The 21,654-nt window shown below is 42.7% G+C and overlaps 1 protein-coding gene across 3 annotated transcripts in view; it reads left to right on the top strand.

Annotated features, from left to right (window-relative positions):
- DGKA (diacylglycerol kinase alpha) overlaps positions 1 to 21,654 on the top strand; it is a 311,491-nt gene that overhangs the window by 187,388 nt on the left and 102,449 nt on the right. For 2 of the 3 annotated variants that reach the window (XM_075336996.1, XM_075336997.1), the window contains 3 exons: positions 3,308 to 3,398; positions 3,540 to 3,616; positions 4,284 to 4,431. In XM_075336996.1, the coding sequence (XP_075193111.1) occupies positions 3,326 to 3,398; positions 3,540 to 3,616; positions 4,284 to 4,431 (298 nt within the window). In that variant the 5' untranslated portion in view covers positions 3,308 to 3,325. Of the gene's footprint in view, positions 1 to 2,121; positions 2,274 to 3,307; positions 3,399 to 3,539; positions 3,617 to 4,283; positions 4,432 to 21,654 lie in introns of those variants that run through there. The other variant, XM_075336995.1, reaches the window with a different exon arrangement.

Here is a 21,654-nt window from a genome sequence, read left to right as displayed (position 1 = left end):
TTCTGCTCTCGAATTGTGCAGCAAAATCCTGTTCACATGTTGCCTTTAAGTATAAGGCCACTGGCACACTTTTTGTATTTGGTGAGGGTATAAAAAAAAATCGTCAGTTTCATCTAAAAAAATGGTTGATTATTCTGCTCTTGAATTACATAGCAAAAACGTGATGGCAGAATCCCTTTAAATTCCAAAGGGAATATAAAATGATACAGTCATATAAGCAGGACACTGATGTACATGTTGTGGGTAAATTACAAGTGTTTCAACAAATAAACCTAACAGACATTGCAGCAAATACCCCAAGGGACTCTCCTCCTCCTCAGACCATGGCTACATTTACATATCTGTATGTATTTACTTTCGTTCAAAACAGACTGTTTTTCTCGCAAGAGATTGTTTTACATTCTGATATATTTGTGGGCTTGGTTTTTACAGCAAACACCTGGATATCATAAAATACATTCTAAAGATCTGATTTTTTCTTATTTGCTGTAAAATTTTCCATTTTCTATGGCAGGAACATGATGATTAAAGGGGTTTTCCATAAATTACATTCACTTAAATATTTATTTAGGTGGTAAAATATAATGTTGATCCAGGGATCTGTCAGTGCTTACAAAGTAACTATTTGCACTTTGTGGCAATTTGGGTATCTGTAATTTGAAGAGTGTTTTTTTGTCTTACTCCATGTGAATAGGGGTCAAAGGAAATCTGTCAGCAGATTTTTGCTATATAAACTGTGAGCAGCATGATGTAGGGACAGAGACCTGGATTCCAGCGATGTCTCAGTTACAGGGCTACTTATTGTACTTTCAATAAAATCAGTGTTTTATGAGCAGGAGATTATCTCTAGAGGACTAGTTGTTTCATGGCATGTAGTCCTCTTTCTCTGTATAATGCTGCCCCTACAGAAAGATGCTAACTAGTGGTGTGGGCGGGGTTATACAGAGCTCAGCATTCAGAGAACTGCAAGACCTGCAGCAGATAAAACAGGGATTTTATCAAAACTTCAGCAAGCAGTTCAGTATATGACACAAAGCTGGACAGCATCTCTGCCCTACATCTTCCTGCTCTGATTACATAGTAAATACCTAGTAGCATATTATTCTTAAAGGGAACCAATCACCAGGATTTTCGTATATAACCTAAAGCCAGTGCTATACTGGCACTATCAGGCTCATTCTCTATATACCTGCAGTTGTCAGCTTGGATGTTTAGGTTTTGAAATCCAAGAAAGTAAAGTTTATAAAATCACCAGCTTCTTGAGTGACAGCAGCTGAGCTGCAAAAAAAAAAAATGCTAATGACCCTCTGCTGCGGGTGTCAGCCGAGGGTCATGCGACTGTGATGCGATCTTGCGATCGGGTCACAGCTGCGGAGAGGAGGGAGGGAGCACTTTCTCCCCATCTCCTCTGCTGCCTGCCTCTTCCTATATCGCACTGTACTCGGATTACATGCGAGTGCAGTGCGATGTTTCACATGCTCCCATAGACTTGTATGGGGGTGCGTGAGCCGAGACGCGCTGCCAAACGCAGCATGCTGTGATTCATTCCGCATGCCGCTATAGCATGAGAAATCAATCGCAGATGGACGCTGCCCCATAGTTTTGTACTAGAGTGAGAGCAATCTGATGTTTTATCGGATCGCATCAGTGCAAAATGCAACTGGAACCGAACCCTAATGTGTAGATCCGGTCTGTGATAAAAACCCGCACATCTGAACAGCTAAATTGAACATTAATGGTCCATGCGATGTCATTTTTTTTCACCGACTCCCATCCGACCGAAAAGCCGGTTGTGTGAACTTGTTGCTCTATGTATAAATTCTCTTGTTCGCGGACTGGAGACATCCTGCATTAGCCGTTTCCTCCTTCTAAGCAGTGAAAGCCGTAATCTCATTAGGAGATCACTTCACGGTGAAGGAGGAAGTTGAAATATTCTGAAAATCAAGCGCTTCATTGTTATTCTTTAGAATAGTTTGGAAAACAGCATTAAATATTTAAGTCAAAACCAATAAAGGAAGAGAAAATGGGTTAACCCTTTAATACAACACATGTGGTCACCTCTTTGTTACCTCCTCTCATAAATAACTGGATCTAAGTACATGATATTATAATACAGAAGATATTTGCACTGTCCTGTGCGGCTGTTGGCTGTGTATACAGGACCTGTTGTTTTGGGGGGTTTTGTTGTTTTTTTATTCTGGACACTTTTCTTGGGAGTGATGTTCCGAAAGTTTTTTTTGAAGTGCGCATGCCTCTCGCCTCTATCCCCGCAGGTGACTTGTCCTTTACTTGTTTCTATGACTTTGTTGTGTTTTGCTTTGTTGTGTTTGTAGAGAGAAGCGACGCTTGTCCTTCCTGTCGACATTTGCCTTATTAATTGTTTTGGCATTATATGTCGGACCTTCTTTATGGAGAGGTCAACATGCATACACTGCATGCGAGGCATATGAGTGACAATGTTTCTACCTATTACATGCTCTTTATTACCTTTTTCCACTATTGTAGGTGGTTATTATTGCCTCATGGCCTTGAAGGGCTAATAGCAGGAGTTGACTGTTCTTTTTCGATTGTCGTGTTTAGATGTCCGTGTATCATCGAGTTGCTGGGGGCTGTATACAAGTGATGTGCACATGTTCATCCTTGATGCTCAAATACACAACGAGACACACACATTATATATATATATATATATATATATGGCGTAAACTCTGACCAGCCATTATGGAGGTTTATGTAAAACTGTAAAAGGAGACGAAGAAGGGAAAAACAACAGATGTAGACTCCAATGATATTGGGGAAAAAATAACCATGTTGAGGATGTGTCTGAATCCAAGGCTGTCTCCATGATCTGCGTGGTCTTCTTACCTTTCCTCTTTCTCTAAATCTCCTCCTCTGACACTTTATATTTTTGCAGTACACCCACCACTCGCTGCTGGATCCCCCTCTCTACCGTCTCCTCTGTCTGTCACTTCCCAGCCTTTCATTTGTCCCCGTCTTATTTTAACCACTTTTTTTCTACCGCACACATCCAGTGTGTATCCCTGGCTTTATCTGTTTTCTCCATTTCTCTCCATCCCATTCTCGCCTCCCCCTCTCTCGCTGTCACACTGCCACTCAATCTGTCTCTCGCTCATTATTACGGCAGCACAGTGGCTCTGGAAAACTCTGGGAGAATGTGTTAATTCAGCTAATATGTAATCCAAGGTCTGAGCCAGAATCAGACCCCATTCGTCCCCTTCCTCTCGTACTCTCTCTCCTCTTCCTCGCACATTGGATCCGCTCACCTCGTCTTGTTGCCTTGCCGCAGGGCTGTCGCAGAGCCAGAATGAGTGAGGAGAACAAGGAGTGGGCAATCCTGTGCCCGGAGGAGTTCGCCCAACTGCAGAAGTACATAGATTGTGAGTAAACATCCCCTATACTCTCCACTGCATATATCCTGATTGTTCAACCTTCAGGCTCGGTTGTCCTAGATAGAGAAGACTGCAAGCAAATTGCACCAGAGATCTTCATGTTCAAATCAAATGCTATTTTGTTTCTAGATAGCAGCAAAAAGGTTCAAGATGTTCTGCAGGAGTTTTATGGGGATGGCACCTCCAGCCCCCACCTAACGGAGGAGGTGAGCTTTTCGGCAGATTTCTATTCTTTTTCTGTTTTTTTGTGTGCAGGGTTGCCTCCTCTGCAGCAGGTGCTGTGGTATAGCTGAAAAGTGATATTACGTCAGGGTGTTTCCCAGCTCTGAAGACAGCACAGATGTCCTCTTAGAGGATCTCTATGTAAATGTATATTTTCCAGATGTACATAGCACCTTCACAATGTCCTATCCTGCTGTTTTCTGTGTCCTAGCTAGGCATCTGTCATTTTATATTACATTAACTATAGCATAAAACAAATAAATACAGATTTCAAGGACAATTAGCCCAGTAGGCAAACATAGAAGCGCTCTGCATATACTCACGCACATACCATGTGTCATCCACTTCTAGAATTATCTCTGGCATGGTGGTTCCCTGGGCTTCCGGCTACTTGTAATAGATGTTAATATCATTCTCAATGTGCACTGAGTTTACAACTAAAAAAATACCATTGTTATATTTCGCGCAGTCTGCAGGGTTCAATCTTTAAATGTTCATTTTAATGCAAGTTCTGGTAAAAATCCTAAATCTAAAGTGGCTACCTGCTGCTTCCAAATGGATTTTAGTGCCTGGGATCTGAGCATATTTAAAATCTTTGTAAAGAGATTTCCTTGCCGACATGTGGCTAAAACCTTGCTTTATATTTCCCAGTCAATAAATTTTGAAGGATTCAAGAGTTTCTTGAAAGCCTACCTGGATACAGATGAAATCTCTCCTGATCTGTGCAAGCGACTGTTCATGTCCTTCCAGGCAGGACCCAGTGTCGATGGACAAGGCAATGAAACAGATGGGAAAAATGGTAGGTAAATCTCTATATAATCCGTATATTATAGAAAGAGGATACACATTCTTGTATTCCTTTATGCTCATAATATCTTCTATATTTTTTAGTTAATTTTAACTTTTTAGTAAAGGAAAACAAATCTCCTGTTGGTTTTTGGATTCTAGTAACAGGCATGCCAGCTTCTGGGTTTAGTACTTTGAGTGTGTTGTGTTCTGAGTACAGGCATGGCCGTATTACTCCTGCCCCGGGCACAAAGCATGAAATACACCCTTCTTAAAGGCCCAATTATACGCACCAGTTATCATCATGAATTGCTGAGTAATCTTGATGCCAATTGGTCAGTGTTAACAAATGTAAATATAGAAAGCAGAAGAAAGTATTGTTTTCATCAGTTATGATGGCGGAAACCTTATTTATGAGTCGGCACGATTGATAAATGTAAATTTCACTCCTAGTGACATTTATCCAATTTTTGCTGCCACATCGACAGGTCCTGGATTTCAGAGGTGGACTGTGCTCCTCACTATACGTATACTCCTATTAATCACTGGACGGTATCAGAATCTCAATGGTGCATACAAACATTATCCCTACCCCTAAATAATAAGAAATCCAGTGACTAGTTATTATCTGTCACCATACAGTGACTCAAACATGCCATAAGTGAAGAATATCACCATACTGTGAAAAAATCCAGACCCCTCTCTATACTTGACTATTCCCGCTCCTGAAATGTTGACCTGCCCTACACAATTACCTTCTTTTGTGGCCTTCTTGTTATCCATGTCTTAACTGCCCATTCATACTGCTCCCTAGCCTTTTACCATTTCTTGGTCCCCTGGGTTTTGTTTTTTCCCTTTAAGCTATCTCCTTTAATTATACCCCTCTTGTTACCTTCATCTTTAAGGAAATATTAGAGAGACAAGCTGAGATTGAAATTATCATTCGGTGTAGGACAATTGTTGTGAACTACAAAAACATTTAAAGAGGTGGTCCACTACAAAGCATAGTGGCCACATTGATGGAAAGCTGAAACAGAAGACTTTTTCTAAATACCTTCTGTTGTCCATTCTGTCTGTGAGCGATGCTATCGCTGTCCGCTCATCACCATCATATGACCCCGGCTGCAGTCACCTCTGATGTCCGGTGATGTCACGTCACATTCCAGAATTGGAAGTTGATGCGGCGTCTAGTCTCCGAGTGACTGGGCTGTGGGCGGAGTTTCACCGCACGTCACAGCGCATTATCTTACGCATTTTCTCCTTCACCGCAGAGCGCCGCAAGCAGATGTGATGCTGGGCTGTGATGTGCGGTGAAACTCTGACCACAGCCCAGTCATTCACAGACTTAGAAGAGGCAGATGGCACATCCAACTTAGTTAATGGGTGCATTAATGGGTGCAATGGTAGGGTCTAGAACCGTAACCATAAGCAAATAACCATGCACTCTAAAGTGAACTGGGATAAGTTTATTGATTCCAAAAATTCAATCCAGTAAATGAAATGAAGACGTTTCGGTCAATTAGAACGTCTTCAGTACATGTGTTGGAAGTATACAGATCGTGAGGGATGCTGACAGTAACATAAGTGAACATACAGTATAATCACTGAGTGTATTCAGCAACGTGCTGGAGGTGCACAAATTGTGTGGGACGGTGGTAATAATGTATAAAGTGGTGTCCACCGCTTGCAAGGAGTGTGGACACCGCTTTATACATTATTGCCAGTGTCCCACACGATCTGTACACCTCCAGCACGTTGCTGAATACACTCAGTGATTATACCTGTATGTTCATTTATGTTACTGCCAGCATCCCTTACTGTGTACATCCAACATATGTACTGAAGAAGGTCTAACTGACCGAAACGTCTTCATTTCATTTACTGGATTGAATTTTTGGAATTGATAAACGTTTCAGAGTTCACTTTGGAGTGCATGGTTATTTGCTTACAGTCATTCATGGAGACTGGGTCCCGCTTTAGTGATGCCGATTCAACTTCCAATTCCAGAAGTTGAGCGGATATCGATAGCGCCGCTTGCAGGCAGAAAGAACAACAGAAGGTATTTAAATAAAGCCTTCTGCCTTAGTTTCACATCGATTTGACCACTATGCTTTGTAGTGGACCACCCCTATAAGTATATAAATTGTACCTGAATAGGTCCATTTATTTTGTTGTAATAAGTCATAGGAGCAAAACAATAAAAGTGATGGCAGTGCCACACACACCTCGTAATAGACATCATCTGTGTCCGTCGTATCCCTTTGACTATAATGAGGTTGGTAGGGTTTCCATCATGGTGTCTGTACTTTTTCTGCAAAACTAATGCAGCATACTTGGCTATTGTGTCTGGTACATTTGGCCAGATCTGAGTTGAGGCGGAGCATCCAGTGCAGATGTGAACACAGCCTAAGACTTAGAGTAGTGCTGGCAGTATCTTCACTTGTGGCAGTGCCCACTCCTCCTTATTGCAGTACTGTAGAGACAGCCAAGCTCTGCTGCCAATCTTTTAATGAGTTGCTGCTCATCTGCTCTTCAAAATGTAATGAACAAAATTTTAGTAATTAATATAGCAGGCATAGACAATGCTTTCCTGCATGGAGAAAAACGGTGTGGCGGAGCTAACCAACCCACTTTATGCCCAACAGCTGGTCTTTAAGTTTTCTGGATGCATGGGTGCCTGTGGACACTTTAGTGGAATATATGAAGGAAAACTCCCATCTCTACATACGATATATCTACAATGTTGGAAAAACTGATATTGAAACAGGGCCTGAGTTGAACATGAGACTATATATATATATATATATATATATATATATATATATATATATATATATATACAGTACAGACCAAAAGGTTGGACACACCTTCTCATTCAAAGACTTTTCTTTATTTTCATGACTCTGAAAATTGTAGATTCACATTGAAGGCATCAAAACTATGAATTAACACATGTGTAATGAAATACTTAACAAAAAATTGTGAAACAACTGATATGTGTTATTTTCTAGGTTTTTTAACCCCTTAGTGATGGAGCTAATTTTCACCTTAATGACCAGACCAAATTTTGCACTTCTGACCAGTGTCACTTCATGAGGTTATAACTCTGGAACGCTTCAACGGATCCTGGTGATTTTGAGATTGTTTTTTCGTCACATATTGGACTTCATGTTAGTACCAAATTTAGGACAATAGTTTTTGCGTTTATTTATGAAAAAAATTGAATTTTGGCAAAAATTTTGAAAATTTAGCAATTTTCAACTTTTGAATTTTTATACCGTTAAACCAGAGATTTCTGTGACACAAAATAGTTAATAAATAACATTTCCCACATGTCTACTTTACATCAGCACAATTTTGGAAACAAATTTTTTTTTTGTTAGGAAGTTAGAAGAGTTCAAAGTTTATCAGCGATTTCTCATTTTTACATCAAAATTTACAAAACCATTTTTTTAGGGACTACATCACATTTGAAGTGACTTCATTAGGCCTAGATGACAGAAAATACCCAAAAGTGACACCATTCTAAAAACTTCACCCCCAAAGTACTCAAAACCACATTCAAGAAGTTTATTAACCCTTCAGGTGCTTCACATAAACAAAAGCAATGTGGAATGAAAAAAAGCAAAAATTAAATTTTACCTAAAAATGTTGCTCTAACCCAAATTTATTCACTTTTAGAAGAAATAACACAACAAAATGGACCACAAAACTTGTTCCCCACTTTCTTATGAGCGCGCCGATACCCCAAATGTGATCAGAAATCTCTGTTTGGAGAAATGGGAGGGCTCGGAACAGAAGGAGCAATATTTGAATTTTGGAAAGCAAATTTGGCTGAAATAGATTGCGGGCACCATGTTGCATTTACAGGTCCGCTAAGGTACCTAAACAGAAGAAACCCCTCACAAGTGACGCCATTTTGGAAACTAGACCCCTCAAGGCTTTTATCTAGGGGTATATTGAGCAGTTTGAATCCAAGAGTACTTCACAGAATTTGATAAGCTTAGGTTGCCATATTGAAAATTTTCATTTTTTTCACAAAAATGTTGATTTAGCATCATATTTCTTACTTTTTCAAGAGGCAACAACAAACCGTGGACCCTACAGGTTGTTATCCAATGTCTTATGAGCACAGAGATACCCCACATGTGGCCAAAAACCTCTGTTTGGATAAATGGGAGGGCTTGGAATGGAAGGAGCACCATTTGAATTCTGGAAAAGTTGAAATAAATTGTGGGCACCATGTCACATTAGCAGGGCCCCTTGGGTACCTATACAGCAGAAACCCCCCACAAGTGACCCCATTTTGGAAACTGGATTTTTTTCAGGAGTATAGTAAGCATTTTGAATCCACAGGTACTTCACAAAAATGTTGCTGTAGCAACAAATTTCTCGCTTTTAGGCTATGTGGCCATGATCCAGCGACACGGCGTCTAGTACACAGTGTCAGCCTTCCTGCAGAGATGTGAGTGTTGTCCACGGGAGAACGCAGCTGCCCATGCCCACGATTTGGGTTCAGGCTGCTGTGGAGCTCTTTGCTACCTGCAGACAACACTCTTGTCTCCGCAGCATAAATTGACATGCGGAGGCTTGGGAAGCTGCACCACAGGTCAGTGTATGCTGCGGAGAAAAGAAGCACATTGGGCATAGGATTTCTAAAAATCCTTCCACTGTGCTTCTACTGCACAATGCAGCGCTATGGATGCAGGGAAAAACTCTGCGCCCAAAACGCTGCAAACCCTGATTGTGGGCATACAGCGTAAAATGCTACAATGGATGAATGGATAGATGTCAAACATATATAACGTCCCACCTCCTGCATATTCTAAGCTGGCGCCCTTTAGTGCCTTTCATGTGGCACTAAAGGGTGCCTAGCCTTGTATTTAGCCCCCCAAAAAATTAATAATTAAAATAAACGACGTGGGGTCCCCCCTATTTTTGATAGCCAGCTAGGGTAAAGCAGACAGCTGTAGCCTGCAAACCACAGCTGACAGCTTCACCTTGGCTGGTGATCAATTTGGAGGGCTCCCCAGGCGTTTTTTTAAAAAAAAAAAAAAAAAACGTGGGGTCCCCCCCAAATTAGATCACCAGCCAAGGTGAAGCGGACAGCTGGGGTCTGGTATTCTCAGGGTGGGAAGAGCCATGGTTATTGGACTCTTCCCAGCCTAAAAATAGCAGGCCGCAGCCGCCCCAGACGTGGCGCATCCATTAGATGCGCCAATCCTGGCGCTTCGCTCCAGCTCATCCCGCGCCCTGGTGCGGTGGCAAACGGGGTAATATACGGGGTTGATACCAGCTGTAATGTCACCTGGCATCAAGCCCTGGGGTTAGTGATGTCACGGCATCTAAACAGATACCCGACATCACTAACCCAGTCAGTAATAGAAAAAAAATAAAGACAAAAAAAAAAAAATATTTGAAAAAAAACTCCCCGAAACATTCCTTTTCCACCAATTTATTGAAAATAAATAAATTTCGGTCGCTGTAATCCATTTTGGAGGTCCCTCGGCGACTCTGGACCTTCTAGAATATGGGGGGGCACGTTCAGGGAACGTATCCCCCATTTTCTGGAAGAGCAAGCTCTCCATGAGCAGTGTGGGTGCAGTAATCTGAGAATACTGCACTCACACTGCCCCGGTCCAACCTAGGGCAGAGTGACCTGCAGTAACCTCATTCCAGAATATGAGGGGTACGCTCACAGAACATACCCTCCATTTTCTGGAACAGCAGTCACTCCATGTGAGGAGTGTGGCTGCAGATTACTGCACTCACTCTCCCCCGGTCCACAGTGGAGCAGCCTGTGCAGCAGCGACGTCAGCGTCCCTACTTGCAGGGATCCAGCTGACAGCCGCTGTCTGCGCATGCGCCGCCAGCTTTCCAGAGGGAGTGATCACGGGGACGGAGCAGCAACAGCCGCCAGGTAACGTAAGACCGGGGGCTAGGGCTGGGGGGGGAGTGACGGGGGGTGACGGCGGGACCTGAGGACACCTTTCTGCCGCATGTGACGTGTCACATGCGGCAGAAAGAGCAGGATGAATGCGGCCGCTGCACGCCGACATCCTGCATGCTCCGGAGGGGGGAAGGGGGAGCGCTCCAGAGAACCGGAGGGGGCTCCGGGGACCAGAGATCTCCGGTGCACCGGAGGAGGGGTCAGGGGGAGGACATTTCCCTCCGATCTGAAATGTTTGATCATTTCAGATCGGAGGGAAATGAATGCAGAGCCGGCGGCGGCGGCAGTTTTCGGCGCGCGGCGGCGCCATTTTGGATGTCCGGGGGGGTGGGGGTTGGTTTCTCCGGTACCGGGGGCTTTGGGGGCACTAAAGGATTATATTTCTTTCTCATCGGACATGTTTGATCATGTCCGATGAAAAAGAAATCAGTATTATTTGCCTTTTTTTTTTATGTGTACGTCGGTATACGGTGTATACCGGCGATCACATTATCGGGGGCCAAAAAAAAACCCCGATTCATAATCTTGGGGGTCTCAGCTACCTCCGGTAGCTGAAACCCCCGAGATTTTTCGTCACTGGGGGGTGCTACAAGCTTTTTCCGGCCTGACGTCTCAAGACGTCGGAACAGAATAAGTACCCTGTTTTTCCGACGTCTTGAGACGTTAGGCCGTCGCTATGGGGTTAAAGTAGTCACCTTTTGCTTTGATTACTGCTTTGCACACTATTGGTATTCTCTTGATGAACTTCAAGAGGTAGTCACCGGAATTGGTCTTCCAACAGTCTTGAAGGAGTTCCCAGGGATGCTTAGTACTTGTTGGCCCTTTTGCCTTCACTCTGCGGTTCAGCTCACCCCAAACCATCTCGATTGGGTTCAGGTCTGGTGACTGTGGAGGCCAGGTCATCTGGCGTAGCACCCCATCACTCTCCTTCTTAGTCAAATAGCCCTTACACAGCCTGGAGGTGTGTTTGGGGTCATTGTCCTGTTGAAAAATAAATGATGGTCCAACTAAACGCAAACCGGATGGAATAGCATGCCGCTGCAAGATGCTGTGGTAGCCATGGTGGTTCAGTATGCCTTCAATTTTGAATAAATCCCCAACAGTGTCACCAGCAAAGCACCCCCACACCATCACACCTACTCCTGCATGCTTCACGGTGGGAACCAGGTATATAGTGTCCATCCGTTCACCTTTTCTGCATCACACAAAGACACGGTGGTTGGATCCAAATATCTCAAATTTGGACTCATCAGACCAAAGCACAGATTTCCACTGGTCTAATGTCCATTCCTTGTGTTCTTTAGCCCAATCAAGTCTCTTCTGCTTGTTGCCTGTCCTTAGCAGTGGTTTCCTAGCAGCTACTTTGCCATGAAGGCCTGCTGCACAAACTCTCCTCTTAACAGTTGTTCTAGAGATGTGTCTGCTGCTAGAACTCTGTGTGGCATTGACCTGGTCTCTAATCTGAGCTGCTGTTAACCTGCGATTTCTGAGGCTGGTAACTCGGATAAACTTATCCTCTGCAGCAGAGGTGACTCTTAGTCTTCCTTTCCTGGGGCAGTCCTCATGTGAGCCAGTTTCTTTGTAGCGTTTGATGGTTTTTGCCACTGCACTTGGGGACACTTTCACAGTTTTCCCAATTTTTCAGACTGACTGACCTTGATTTCTTAAAGTAATGATGGCCACTCGTTTTTCTTTACTTAGCTGCTTTTTTCTTGCCATAATACAAATTCTAACAGTCTATTTTGTAGGACTATTAGCTGTGTATCGACCAGACATCTGCACAACACAACTGATGGTCCCAACCCCATTTATAAGGCAAGAAATCTCACTTATTAAACCTGACAGGGCACACCTGTGAAGTGAAAACCATTTCCGGTGACTACCTCATGGAGCTCATCAAGAGAATGCCAAGAGTGTGCAAAGCAGTAATCAAAGCAAAAGGTGGCTACTTTGAAGAACCTAGAATATGACATATTATCAGTTGTTTCACAATTTGTTTGTTAAGTATTTCATTCCACATGTGTTAATTCATAGTTTTGATGCCTTCAATGTGAATCTAGAATTTTCTGAGTCATGAAAATAAAGAAAATTCTTTGAATGAGAAGATGTGTCCAAACTTTTGGTCTGTACTGTATATTATTTTTTTTACGTTCGTGTTGGATACGAAATTGTATATTTTTTATATACAGTATACAATATTGTGACAGTTTTGGACAGGTGTGGAAATTGTAAATTGATAACAGGTGTTATCAATTAACAAAATGCAAACTGAATGAACCAAAGAGAAATAAATCAAGTCAATATTTGGTGTGACCGCCCTTTCCCTTGAAAATGGCATGAAGGCATCACTTCTTCCAGATACACTTGCACACAGTTTGTGAAGGGACTCAGCAGGGAGGTTGTTCCAAACATTTTGTAGAACTACAGATCTTCTGTGAATGTAGCTTGTGCAAATCCATTTGTCTCTTGATGAAGTCGGGCACAGACCCAGTGATGGTGAGATCAGGGCTCTGTGGGGGCCATATCATCACTTCCTTATTCTTCATCATGCTGGAGACCATTTTTAATAACATTGGCTGTATATTTGGAGTCGCTGTCCTACTGCAGAATACATTTTAAGCCAACTGGATGCCTCCCTGATGGCATTGCATGATGGATAAGTATCTGCCTGTATTTCTCATCATTGAAGATACCATTATTTTTTATCAAATTTTCAACTCCCTTTGGTAAAATGCAGCTCCAAACTTGTCAGTACCTTCCACTGTGCTTCACCGCTGCCTGCAGACACTGGTACCACTCTCCAGTCCTTCAGCGACAAACTGCCTTCTGTTATAGCCAAATATTTCACATTTTGACTCCTCAGTCCATAGCACCTGCAGCCATTTTCCTGCATTACAGTCCGTATGTTTTTGTGCATAGTTATCGCCTAGCCTTTTTTCAATATCAAAAGTATGTTTATGGCAGCAATTCTTTTATGAAGACGAGTACATGAATGGTACGTGGCTGTACCTGGATCTCCTTGGTTGATGGCACTGCTGGACATCTTCCAATTTTTAAAGGACACCTGTCATTTGTTAAAAACGCTATTAACCTGCAGATATGGAGTTAATCTGCAGGTTGATAGCGTTTGAATCCTGCCCAGTGCCTGCACATTGAACCCCACTGCCAGGAAGAAATTATGTTTAATTGTCCTGGTAGAATTTGGGTTTGCGTCACGGGGAGGTGCTGGCGTGGGTTTAGTCACCGCTCTGTGAATCTAGAGCAGCATTTGTAACCGCTCCCCATGCTGACTGACAGCCGGGCAGGTACAGCCACCGCTGTCTTTACATAGAGCAGTGACTGAACCCGCACTGGCGCCGCCCCAAATGTAACACTACCATAAGAATTAAAGTTAATTTCCTCGTCTGAGTAGGGTTCAATGTGCAGGCACCGGACAGGATTTAAACTGTATTAACCTGCAACAAAAGGTACCTTTTAATACTCGTATATCGGGCCACAACTCAAAACATTATGAACAACAACAACAGAAGTATGCGGCCTAAAATATCTAATTTTTATTCATAAAATTTAAAACAATAAATATAAAGAATAGTGGTAATACAGGACCAAACAGAAAAATTGGACAATGACAATACTATAAGATCCTCTGCAATATATAGAAAAAAATACAAAAAATAAAAGTGTCAAGTGCATGTAAAAAATGTTTTTTCCTTATTAAAAATGTTTAAGTCAAAGCCACAGTTGGAAAGCCCAACGTATACGTACAGTAATTGTAATTCTAAATTTGTATAATAAATTATCCCTATAAATTTTCAATTATACCAATAGTACTTAATTTTTAAATAATATAAATATTACAGACTATAATTATTGCAAAGGCCCAGTGTAAAAGGATAATAAATAATTAAGATGTAGAATTGATGGTAATAAATAAATAAAACCAAAAAAATTATCCTAAATTTAAGGCAAACTAGGTCCCCAGTCCATGTGTAATTAAATGGTTAAATAGTTAAAGCCGCTGCATTTAGCAAGTTAAAGTGCATAGGTAAACAATGGATAACACCTTAGTGCATAATATTAAAGCTATTGCACGTAGCCCAGCACAAATGCATATATAAACACCCTGGACTTCTTAATGAACTGCAACAAGTGCATGAGAGGACTATTTAGGACATTGTAAATTAAGGGAATACAATAATAAAGGTATATATGGGCTATAACTTACTACAATTGTTGTACTGTCCGATCCTGTTGCCCCAACGTACATTTCATACAGCTACTTCTTCAGGGAGCGCAGTGAACTCATTGTGCCTGCCCCCGTCGGATCACAGACGTTACTTAGTTTGAGGCAAGTACCAGCATGGGAGACTGGCTGGGAATCCTTGGTTCCATTGACTGGGGGAAACATGTGGGATCAGAAGGGGTAATCTAGCATCCATGCTTTTGGCCAGCTGGCTGATGTAGTTACATGCCTGGAGCAACTCTTAAGGGACTGCCAAGATTGGCATACAGGGAATCACTTAACTTATGATCTAGGATCCGATATCCACCTCCACACAGCAACGCTTCAGCCAGTGCGCTGTATGGCTACTGGTATGCTTATGGTTCCATAAGTTGAGCAGCAGGTAGTTTGCTAAGTGGTTCAATAGTCCTGGATATGTGATGGATCCACTGATTTCTCCACAGTGTCCTCCTTCATGGACATACATGATCGTTGTGGGGTGAACTAATCCGACATTCATTTTGGAAGATGATGGCCTCCTTCCTCAAGTATAGTCCAGCTTCCTGGTCTTTACCCCTTTTATATCCTGATCCACTCCTTCTTGATAGTCTTCAGCAGCCTCTGCCTGGCCTATGTAAACGACAAGCCTAGAGGTCATTACACTCAAGGGAGTGTTCATTCTATCTCACAATATCTAATATTAACACAATACAGTGGAAATTTGCGTCAAGGCATTGGAGGGTGGTTTGCTCACAGTGAAATGTACCAATAGTTGGGTGCATGCACTTTTGGTAACCTGTATATCAGGACTAATTTTCACTCATTAAAGAACCAAGCTGGGTTTTATTGGATACTGACAGTGATATATTCCTGAAACCCCATGGCTCCCATAGAGGACTAACATACAGTATAAATGATTGATTTAAAGGGGTGGTTAACTACTCTGCAGTGAAGGAGAGTGTACGCGACATCCTGCGCTGTGACGCTTGTCTGTGACAAATGGTGAAACTCTGCCCACAACCCAGTCACTCAGGAAGACTGGGGCCGCTGCGGTAATGTCAGACCAACTGGAAGTTGACCTGACATCACCGGATCCCAGAAGTTATGGAGCCCGGGGGGGTCACTGCATGGGGATGAAAGGACCGCAATAGCGCCGCTCAGAGGCAGAATTTGGTGATCAAGGTATTTAGAAAAAGCCTTCCCTATAATTTTCACAGAGATGTGGTCAATATTGCAGTGTAGTGAACAACCCCTTTAAGAGCATTCTAACCGTATAATACAATGAATGATATGTAAATCTGATTTTTATTATATGTAGTTGTTGGTTTAAACATGGAGTGTCATCTGTAATAGTAATACCAAGTTTGGACCCGGGATCACTATTTTAAATTTTTCATTTGTTTTTCATGATATAGATTTCTCCCCTGTTTATTCACTTAGTATTTTTTTTCCCAATTAACAAAATACTAACACTTCCATTTTTTTTCAAACAGTCTTACTTTGCAGCATTTTTTCCACACCTGCCTAAAACGTTTGTACAGTATTGCATATATTACTGTAGTCAAGAATCATGCAATTGGTCCACTTAGTGCAGACAATTCTCTATATACAGTGTGTCCACCCATATCCTGTCCACCGCCATTAACTTGAGAACGGCGGCAGCTAAAGGAATAGAAGTGTTGTCTAGGTATAGTTAAGTAGCCATGCACTACGCAATGAAACCACCTATTGCGCCACCTGGTGGAAAACAACAGAGTTAGCATTTATATCTTGAAAACGGAACGAGATAGAGAAAAAAAGTGAATTAAAAAATTGTAGGGCATAATCAATTCAATACGAATCGACACCTTGCATACAGAAATGCTATGATAAGAACGTGTAAAACTCACAAGGCTGCGGACGTGAAGCGAAACCTCATGGAGACCTTCCTACAAGTCATTGGGTATGGTGGCTGCGTGGAGTGGCCTCCACACTCACCTGACCTGACGCCATTGGACTTCTTTCTGTGAGGTCACATCAAACAGCAGGTGTATGCGACCCCTCCACCAACATTGCAGGACCTGCGACGATGTATCACAGATGCTTGTGCAAACGTGTCACCTATAATATTGCACAACGTGCAGCAAGATACAGTATGCTGTCCAGAGTCCAGATGTGCATTGCAGCTGACGGTGGCCACTTTGAGCATCAAAGTTAAATGAGCGCCATATGCGTGACCAGCATTCAATGTTTTGGGGGGTCATGGGTTTCATATCATGGTATTTCTGTATGCTGGGTGTCGATTCGTATTGAACTGATGATGCCCTACAACTTTGTAATTCACTTTTTTTCTCTATCTCGTTCTGTTTTCAAGATAAAAATGCTAACTCCGTTGTTTTCCACAGGGTGATGCTATAGGTGGTTTCATTGCATAGCACATGGCTACTTTACTATACCTAGACACCACTTCTATGCCTATAGCTGCCGCCGTTCTCAAGTTAATGGCGGTGGACAGGATATGGGTGGACACACTGTAGAAGTCACATTGGGACAATTGTATAGATTTCTGCCCCTAAAGGTGTCATTAATAGACTACTGTAGTATGGAGCATCCTCAGCAACGCGTATATGCACAAATTTCATTCTAATGTGAATTGCCTTAAGGTTATTTCCCCTTAGGCTGTAGTTCTGAAAATCTGTATATTAATGAATATAATTGGAATGAAAGGAAAGCAAAACCTACAGAAAAAGTAAATCATTTCCAATATAATCTATAACACATGACTTATTTCAACAGGGTTTCAGGCAGAATTCATGTATTTCCTTCGTTATTGTCTACCTTAAAAATGAGGTCATGGTTATTGGCCTCTGATACAGCAGTAGAGCATGGAACGCCGTTTTGTGTCTCCATACCCCGGTAATGGTGAATCTGGGAAGTATATAGACACAAGATTGTAATAATTCTGTCACAGCTCCATTTGTCATGATGCTTGTTATGCTCCGTAAGCTTGACATGAAACCAATGCATGACCGTCATGTTATCTGGAATGATATATATTCAGGACCCCAGTGACCGTCCTGCTGCGAAAGATGAAACAGAAGAACATAATATAACTGAATATAACTGATGGGGAAAAATGGTATTGATTTATATATTAATAGCTCTTGAAGAAGTGGCTCTTGGTAATCAATAGAAGAAATAAATGGATATTGTACAAATACACTTGATCTGTTTAAAGGGAACCCTATATTGTTACAATGCTATTTCCAGCTTTTAACATTGATTCCTACAATCCTCATTGTTTATGTGAAGTTTCCTACATATTGTCAAATCTGCTATTTAATATTGTAGAGCCACATATGATAATTACCAGGACTAGTCCAAGAGGCGTGCACTAAGTGAAGTACAGTTCCTTTCCTTCTGCTCACAGAGCTCTGATTGATGTCCAGTGAAACCATCTCCGCATTTTCTTTATGCTCAAAATGCAGTGTATGCACGGTAAAGGCCCGTCACACACAGAGATAAGTCTTTGGCAGAGCTGTGGTTGCAGTGAAATCATGGACATATTGTTCCATTTGTACACAGCCACAAACCTGGCACTGATTGTCCACAAATTCACTGCAACCACAGATCTGCTGCACATTTATCTCTGTGTGTGTCACAGGGCCTTAACACTTCAGACATGTGTAATGGTCTCCTGCCTATGTGCCACTGCTCATTGGTAATCACTGTGTGCCCGTTCCAGGGCATGCCCAAAGGCACATCTGTTACCATACATGCCACTGGATTTATAGCACAGAGAGGATGGAGGAGAGGGCTTGGCTGGGGCTTTAAAGGGAACCTCTCATCAGAAATTTAGCTTGAAACCTAAACGTTTCCCCCTCTGCAGCTCCTGGGCTGCATTCTAGCAAGGTTCCTCTTTATCTTGTGCCCCCTTTCTGACCAAAATAAAGACTTTATAAAGTGGTACCTTTTGTATTGAAATCTTGATAATGGTACACGGGGGTGGCTCTCTGGTGGCCGTTAGTCTGCCTCCTGTCGCTTAAGGCCGTCCCCCATCGCTCCATTCCATACTTCAAGACGCCGCCCACTGCACCCGAGGTGCCGCACACGCGAGGACCGCTGGTCACGTGTATCGCAGGCACGAGATTATGGGCGGCGCTGTGATTGCATCGCAAGTGCCCGCCCATCATCTCGTGCCCTCCCTTTCCCCTCTGCCTCCAGCGTTCCGCGCAAGCGCTGGCCAGATGACCCGACGTCACCTCTCGTAACCGGTGGTGTCCTGCTCCGCTCCTCCCATCTATTTCCTGCTGCAGGGTAAGATAGGAAAGAGGTGACGTCGGGTCATCTGGCCAGCGCTTGCGCAGAACTCTGGTGGCAGAGGGGAGAGCGTGGCCACGAGATGATGGGCGGGCACTTGCGATGCAATCTCAGCGCCGCCCATAACTTCGTGCCTGCGCACACGTGACCAGCGGTCCTCGCATGCACGGAACCTCGGGCGCAGTGGGTGGCGTCCTGAGATATGAAATGGAGCGATGGGGGACGGCCTAAAGCGACAGGAGGCAAACTAACGGCCACCAGAGAGCTCGCCCCCGTGTACCATTATCAAGATTTCAATACAAAAAGGTACCACTTTATAAAGTCTTTATTTTGGTCAGAAAGTGGGCACATAAACAACAGGAACATTGCTAGAATGCAGCCCAGGAGCTGCAGAGGGGGAAACGTTTAGGTTTCAAGCTAAATTTCTGATGACAGGTTTCCTTTAATCACACCTGCATGGACGTAATATTAATAAGAGTGGAGAGAAACTGTACATTCCTCAGTGCACGCCTCTTGGACTAATCCTGGTAATTAGCATATATGACACCACAATATTAAATAGCAATTTTTGCTCTAAACCAGAAAACTTTACATGAAACATTGGGATCATACGGATCAATATATATTATGTATTATCAAGATAAACACAGTGCTGTTATAGCCTACAGGACTTATTGGAGTAAATCCTGATGTGTAGAGAAAGTCCCAGCTCAACTGTGGTATAAAATGGCATGCACAGATCAGCACTCTGAAAAGTGCATAGGGTTGCTGAAACAAGAAAGGGGGAGGATCCAGCATCCTTGATAAAATCTTCAATCTTTATTCCAAATAATCATATGTTTAACCAGAACATTAAGCCATATTGAAAATGGGGGTCAGGGATACCAGGGATTGGCAACGCGATCCGAATGCTAGCTGCGTTCTTTGTCAAGATTGAAGATTTTATCACGGAAGCTGGATCCTCCCCCTTTCTTGTTTCAGTAAATCGTGATCACCATTTTCCTTTAATGGGAACCAACCAGCAGGATTTTCATATATATAGTAAAGCCAGTGCTATACTGGTGTTAGCATGCTGAATGTAAGCATAGCTTTTGTTCAGAGATTGGATGTTTCATTTCAGAAATATGTGCAAGTAAAGTTCCATCAATTAACTCCTATCTGATTGTCAGGTGCAACAGGAAGGGAATATGTTGGTGGGGTATTGCTATTCATTCATACCCTTGTCTGTCTGTGCTGAAATTAACGTCTATGGCAGCGGCAGAGGTGGCAATAGATAGCAAAATCTGACTCACATATTTCCTTCATGTTGCACCTGTCAAATAGCAGTGCATCGCTGGAATTTTACTTCCATATGAACATCCAGTCTTAAGGCCGCTTTACACGCAACAAGATTGCTAACGAGATATCGCTGGGGTCACGGAATTCATGACGCACATCCGGCCTCGTTAGTGATGTCGTTGCGTGTGACACGTACCAGCAACCGCTAACGATCAGAAATACTCACCAAATCGCTGATCGTTGACACGTCGTTCATTTTCAAAATATGGTTGCTCGTTCTGGACGCAGGTTGTTTGTCGTTCCTGAGGCAGCACACATCTCTACGTGTGACACCCTGGGAACGACGAACAACAGCGTTCCTGCGTCCTGACGTGAATGCGGCTGCTCTCTGCCCCTCCGCTTCTATTGGTGGCCCGCTGTGTGACGTCGCTGGGACGCCGCATGAATTGCCCCCATAGAAAAGAGGTTGTTCTCCGCCCACAGTGACTTCGCTAGGAAGGTAAGTACGTGTGATGCATACCTCCAATATTGTTCGCCACGGGCAGTGATTAGCCCGTGACGCACAAACAACAGGGGCGGGTGCGATCACTAGCGATGTCGCAGCGTGTAAGGCGCCCTTTAGAACAAAACATATGCTTATATTTAGCATCCTAGGCCCAGTATAGCACTGCCTTTATGTTATATGTGAAAATCCTGCTGGTTGGATCCCTTTAATGCTATCCTAGCTGTTAAATTGTTAGTGAACACGTGCACAACTGGAAGCCTGGTGGCGACAATGCCTTTTTATGTCTCCCTCAGTCTTTCTGGTAGCTCTTATTTTAGTGTCTCTTTGAATGTTTATATAGAGCACTAGTTTTATATGTACTAGAATGTACAGTATTTAGGGTAGAATTGCAGTAACATCTGCCCCTGCTATCAGGCTAGCATTAGCTGTACTGCATTGTGCGGGTGCTATGATAGTGGGCCGTCTGCCCGTCTGTGATACTATGGGGCATTGAAGCCAGGACTACAGTATATGTCATTGTGTTGTACCCACATTTCATCTCAAATATTTGCAGAAGGATGTGATACAAATTGTATCATACAATGCTTGGGTTTCTGCAGAATCAGATGTTGCACATGCGGTTATTCCATGTAGCCTTGCTCAAAGCTTCAAAAGGAGGAAAAGCTCTTCTAAATGAGTTTTGTATGTTCTCTATTTCTTTTTTTAATTCACTAATGCATTTAAATTGGAAAACTAAGCAACTTTGTATGAAAAATGTTTTATTAGGTTGTGCTTATATACATTCAGGTTAGAAAAAGTAACAGATGGAAACAAATGAGTGAAAGACAAGACATTACAGGATCTCTGTTATAATGGAGATGTGTTTATTTACATATGACCTGTATACACAAAACATTTGGTAATTTGAAGAGCATTTTTACAATTGCTTCATTGTTCACTTTAGATGCATTGTGACAATTAAAAATAATGGTGGATTTAGGGC

This window comes from Anomaloglossus baeobatrachus, chromosome 2 (genome assembly GCF_048569485.1).
Source record: "Anomaloglossus baeobatrachus isolate aAnoBae1 chromosome 2, aAnoBae1.hap1, whole genome shotgun sequence".
NCBI classification, from domain to species: Eukaryota; Metazoa; Chordata; class Amphibia; order Anura; family Aromobatidae; genus Anomaloglossus; species Anomaloglossus baeobatrachus.
Note: the sequence above shows the minus strand (reverse complement) of the source record. Positions and strands in the feature narration are given on the sequence as shown.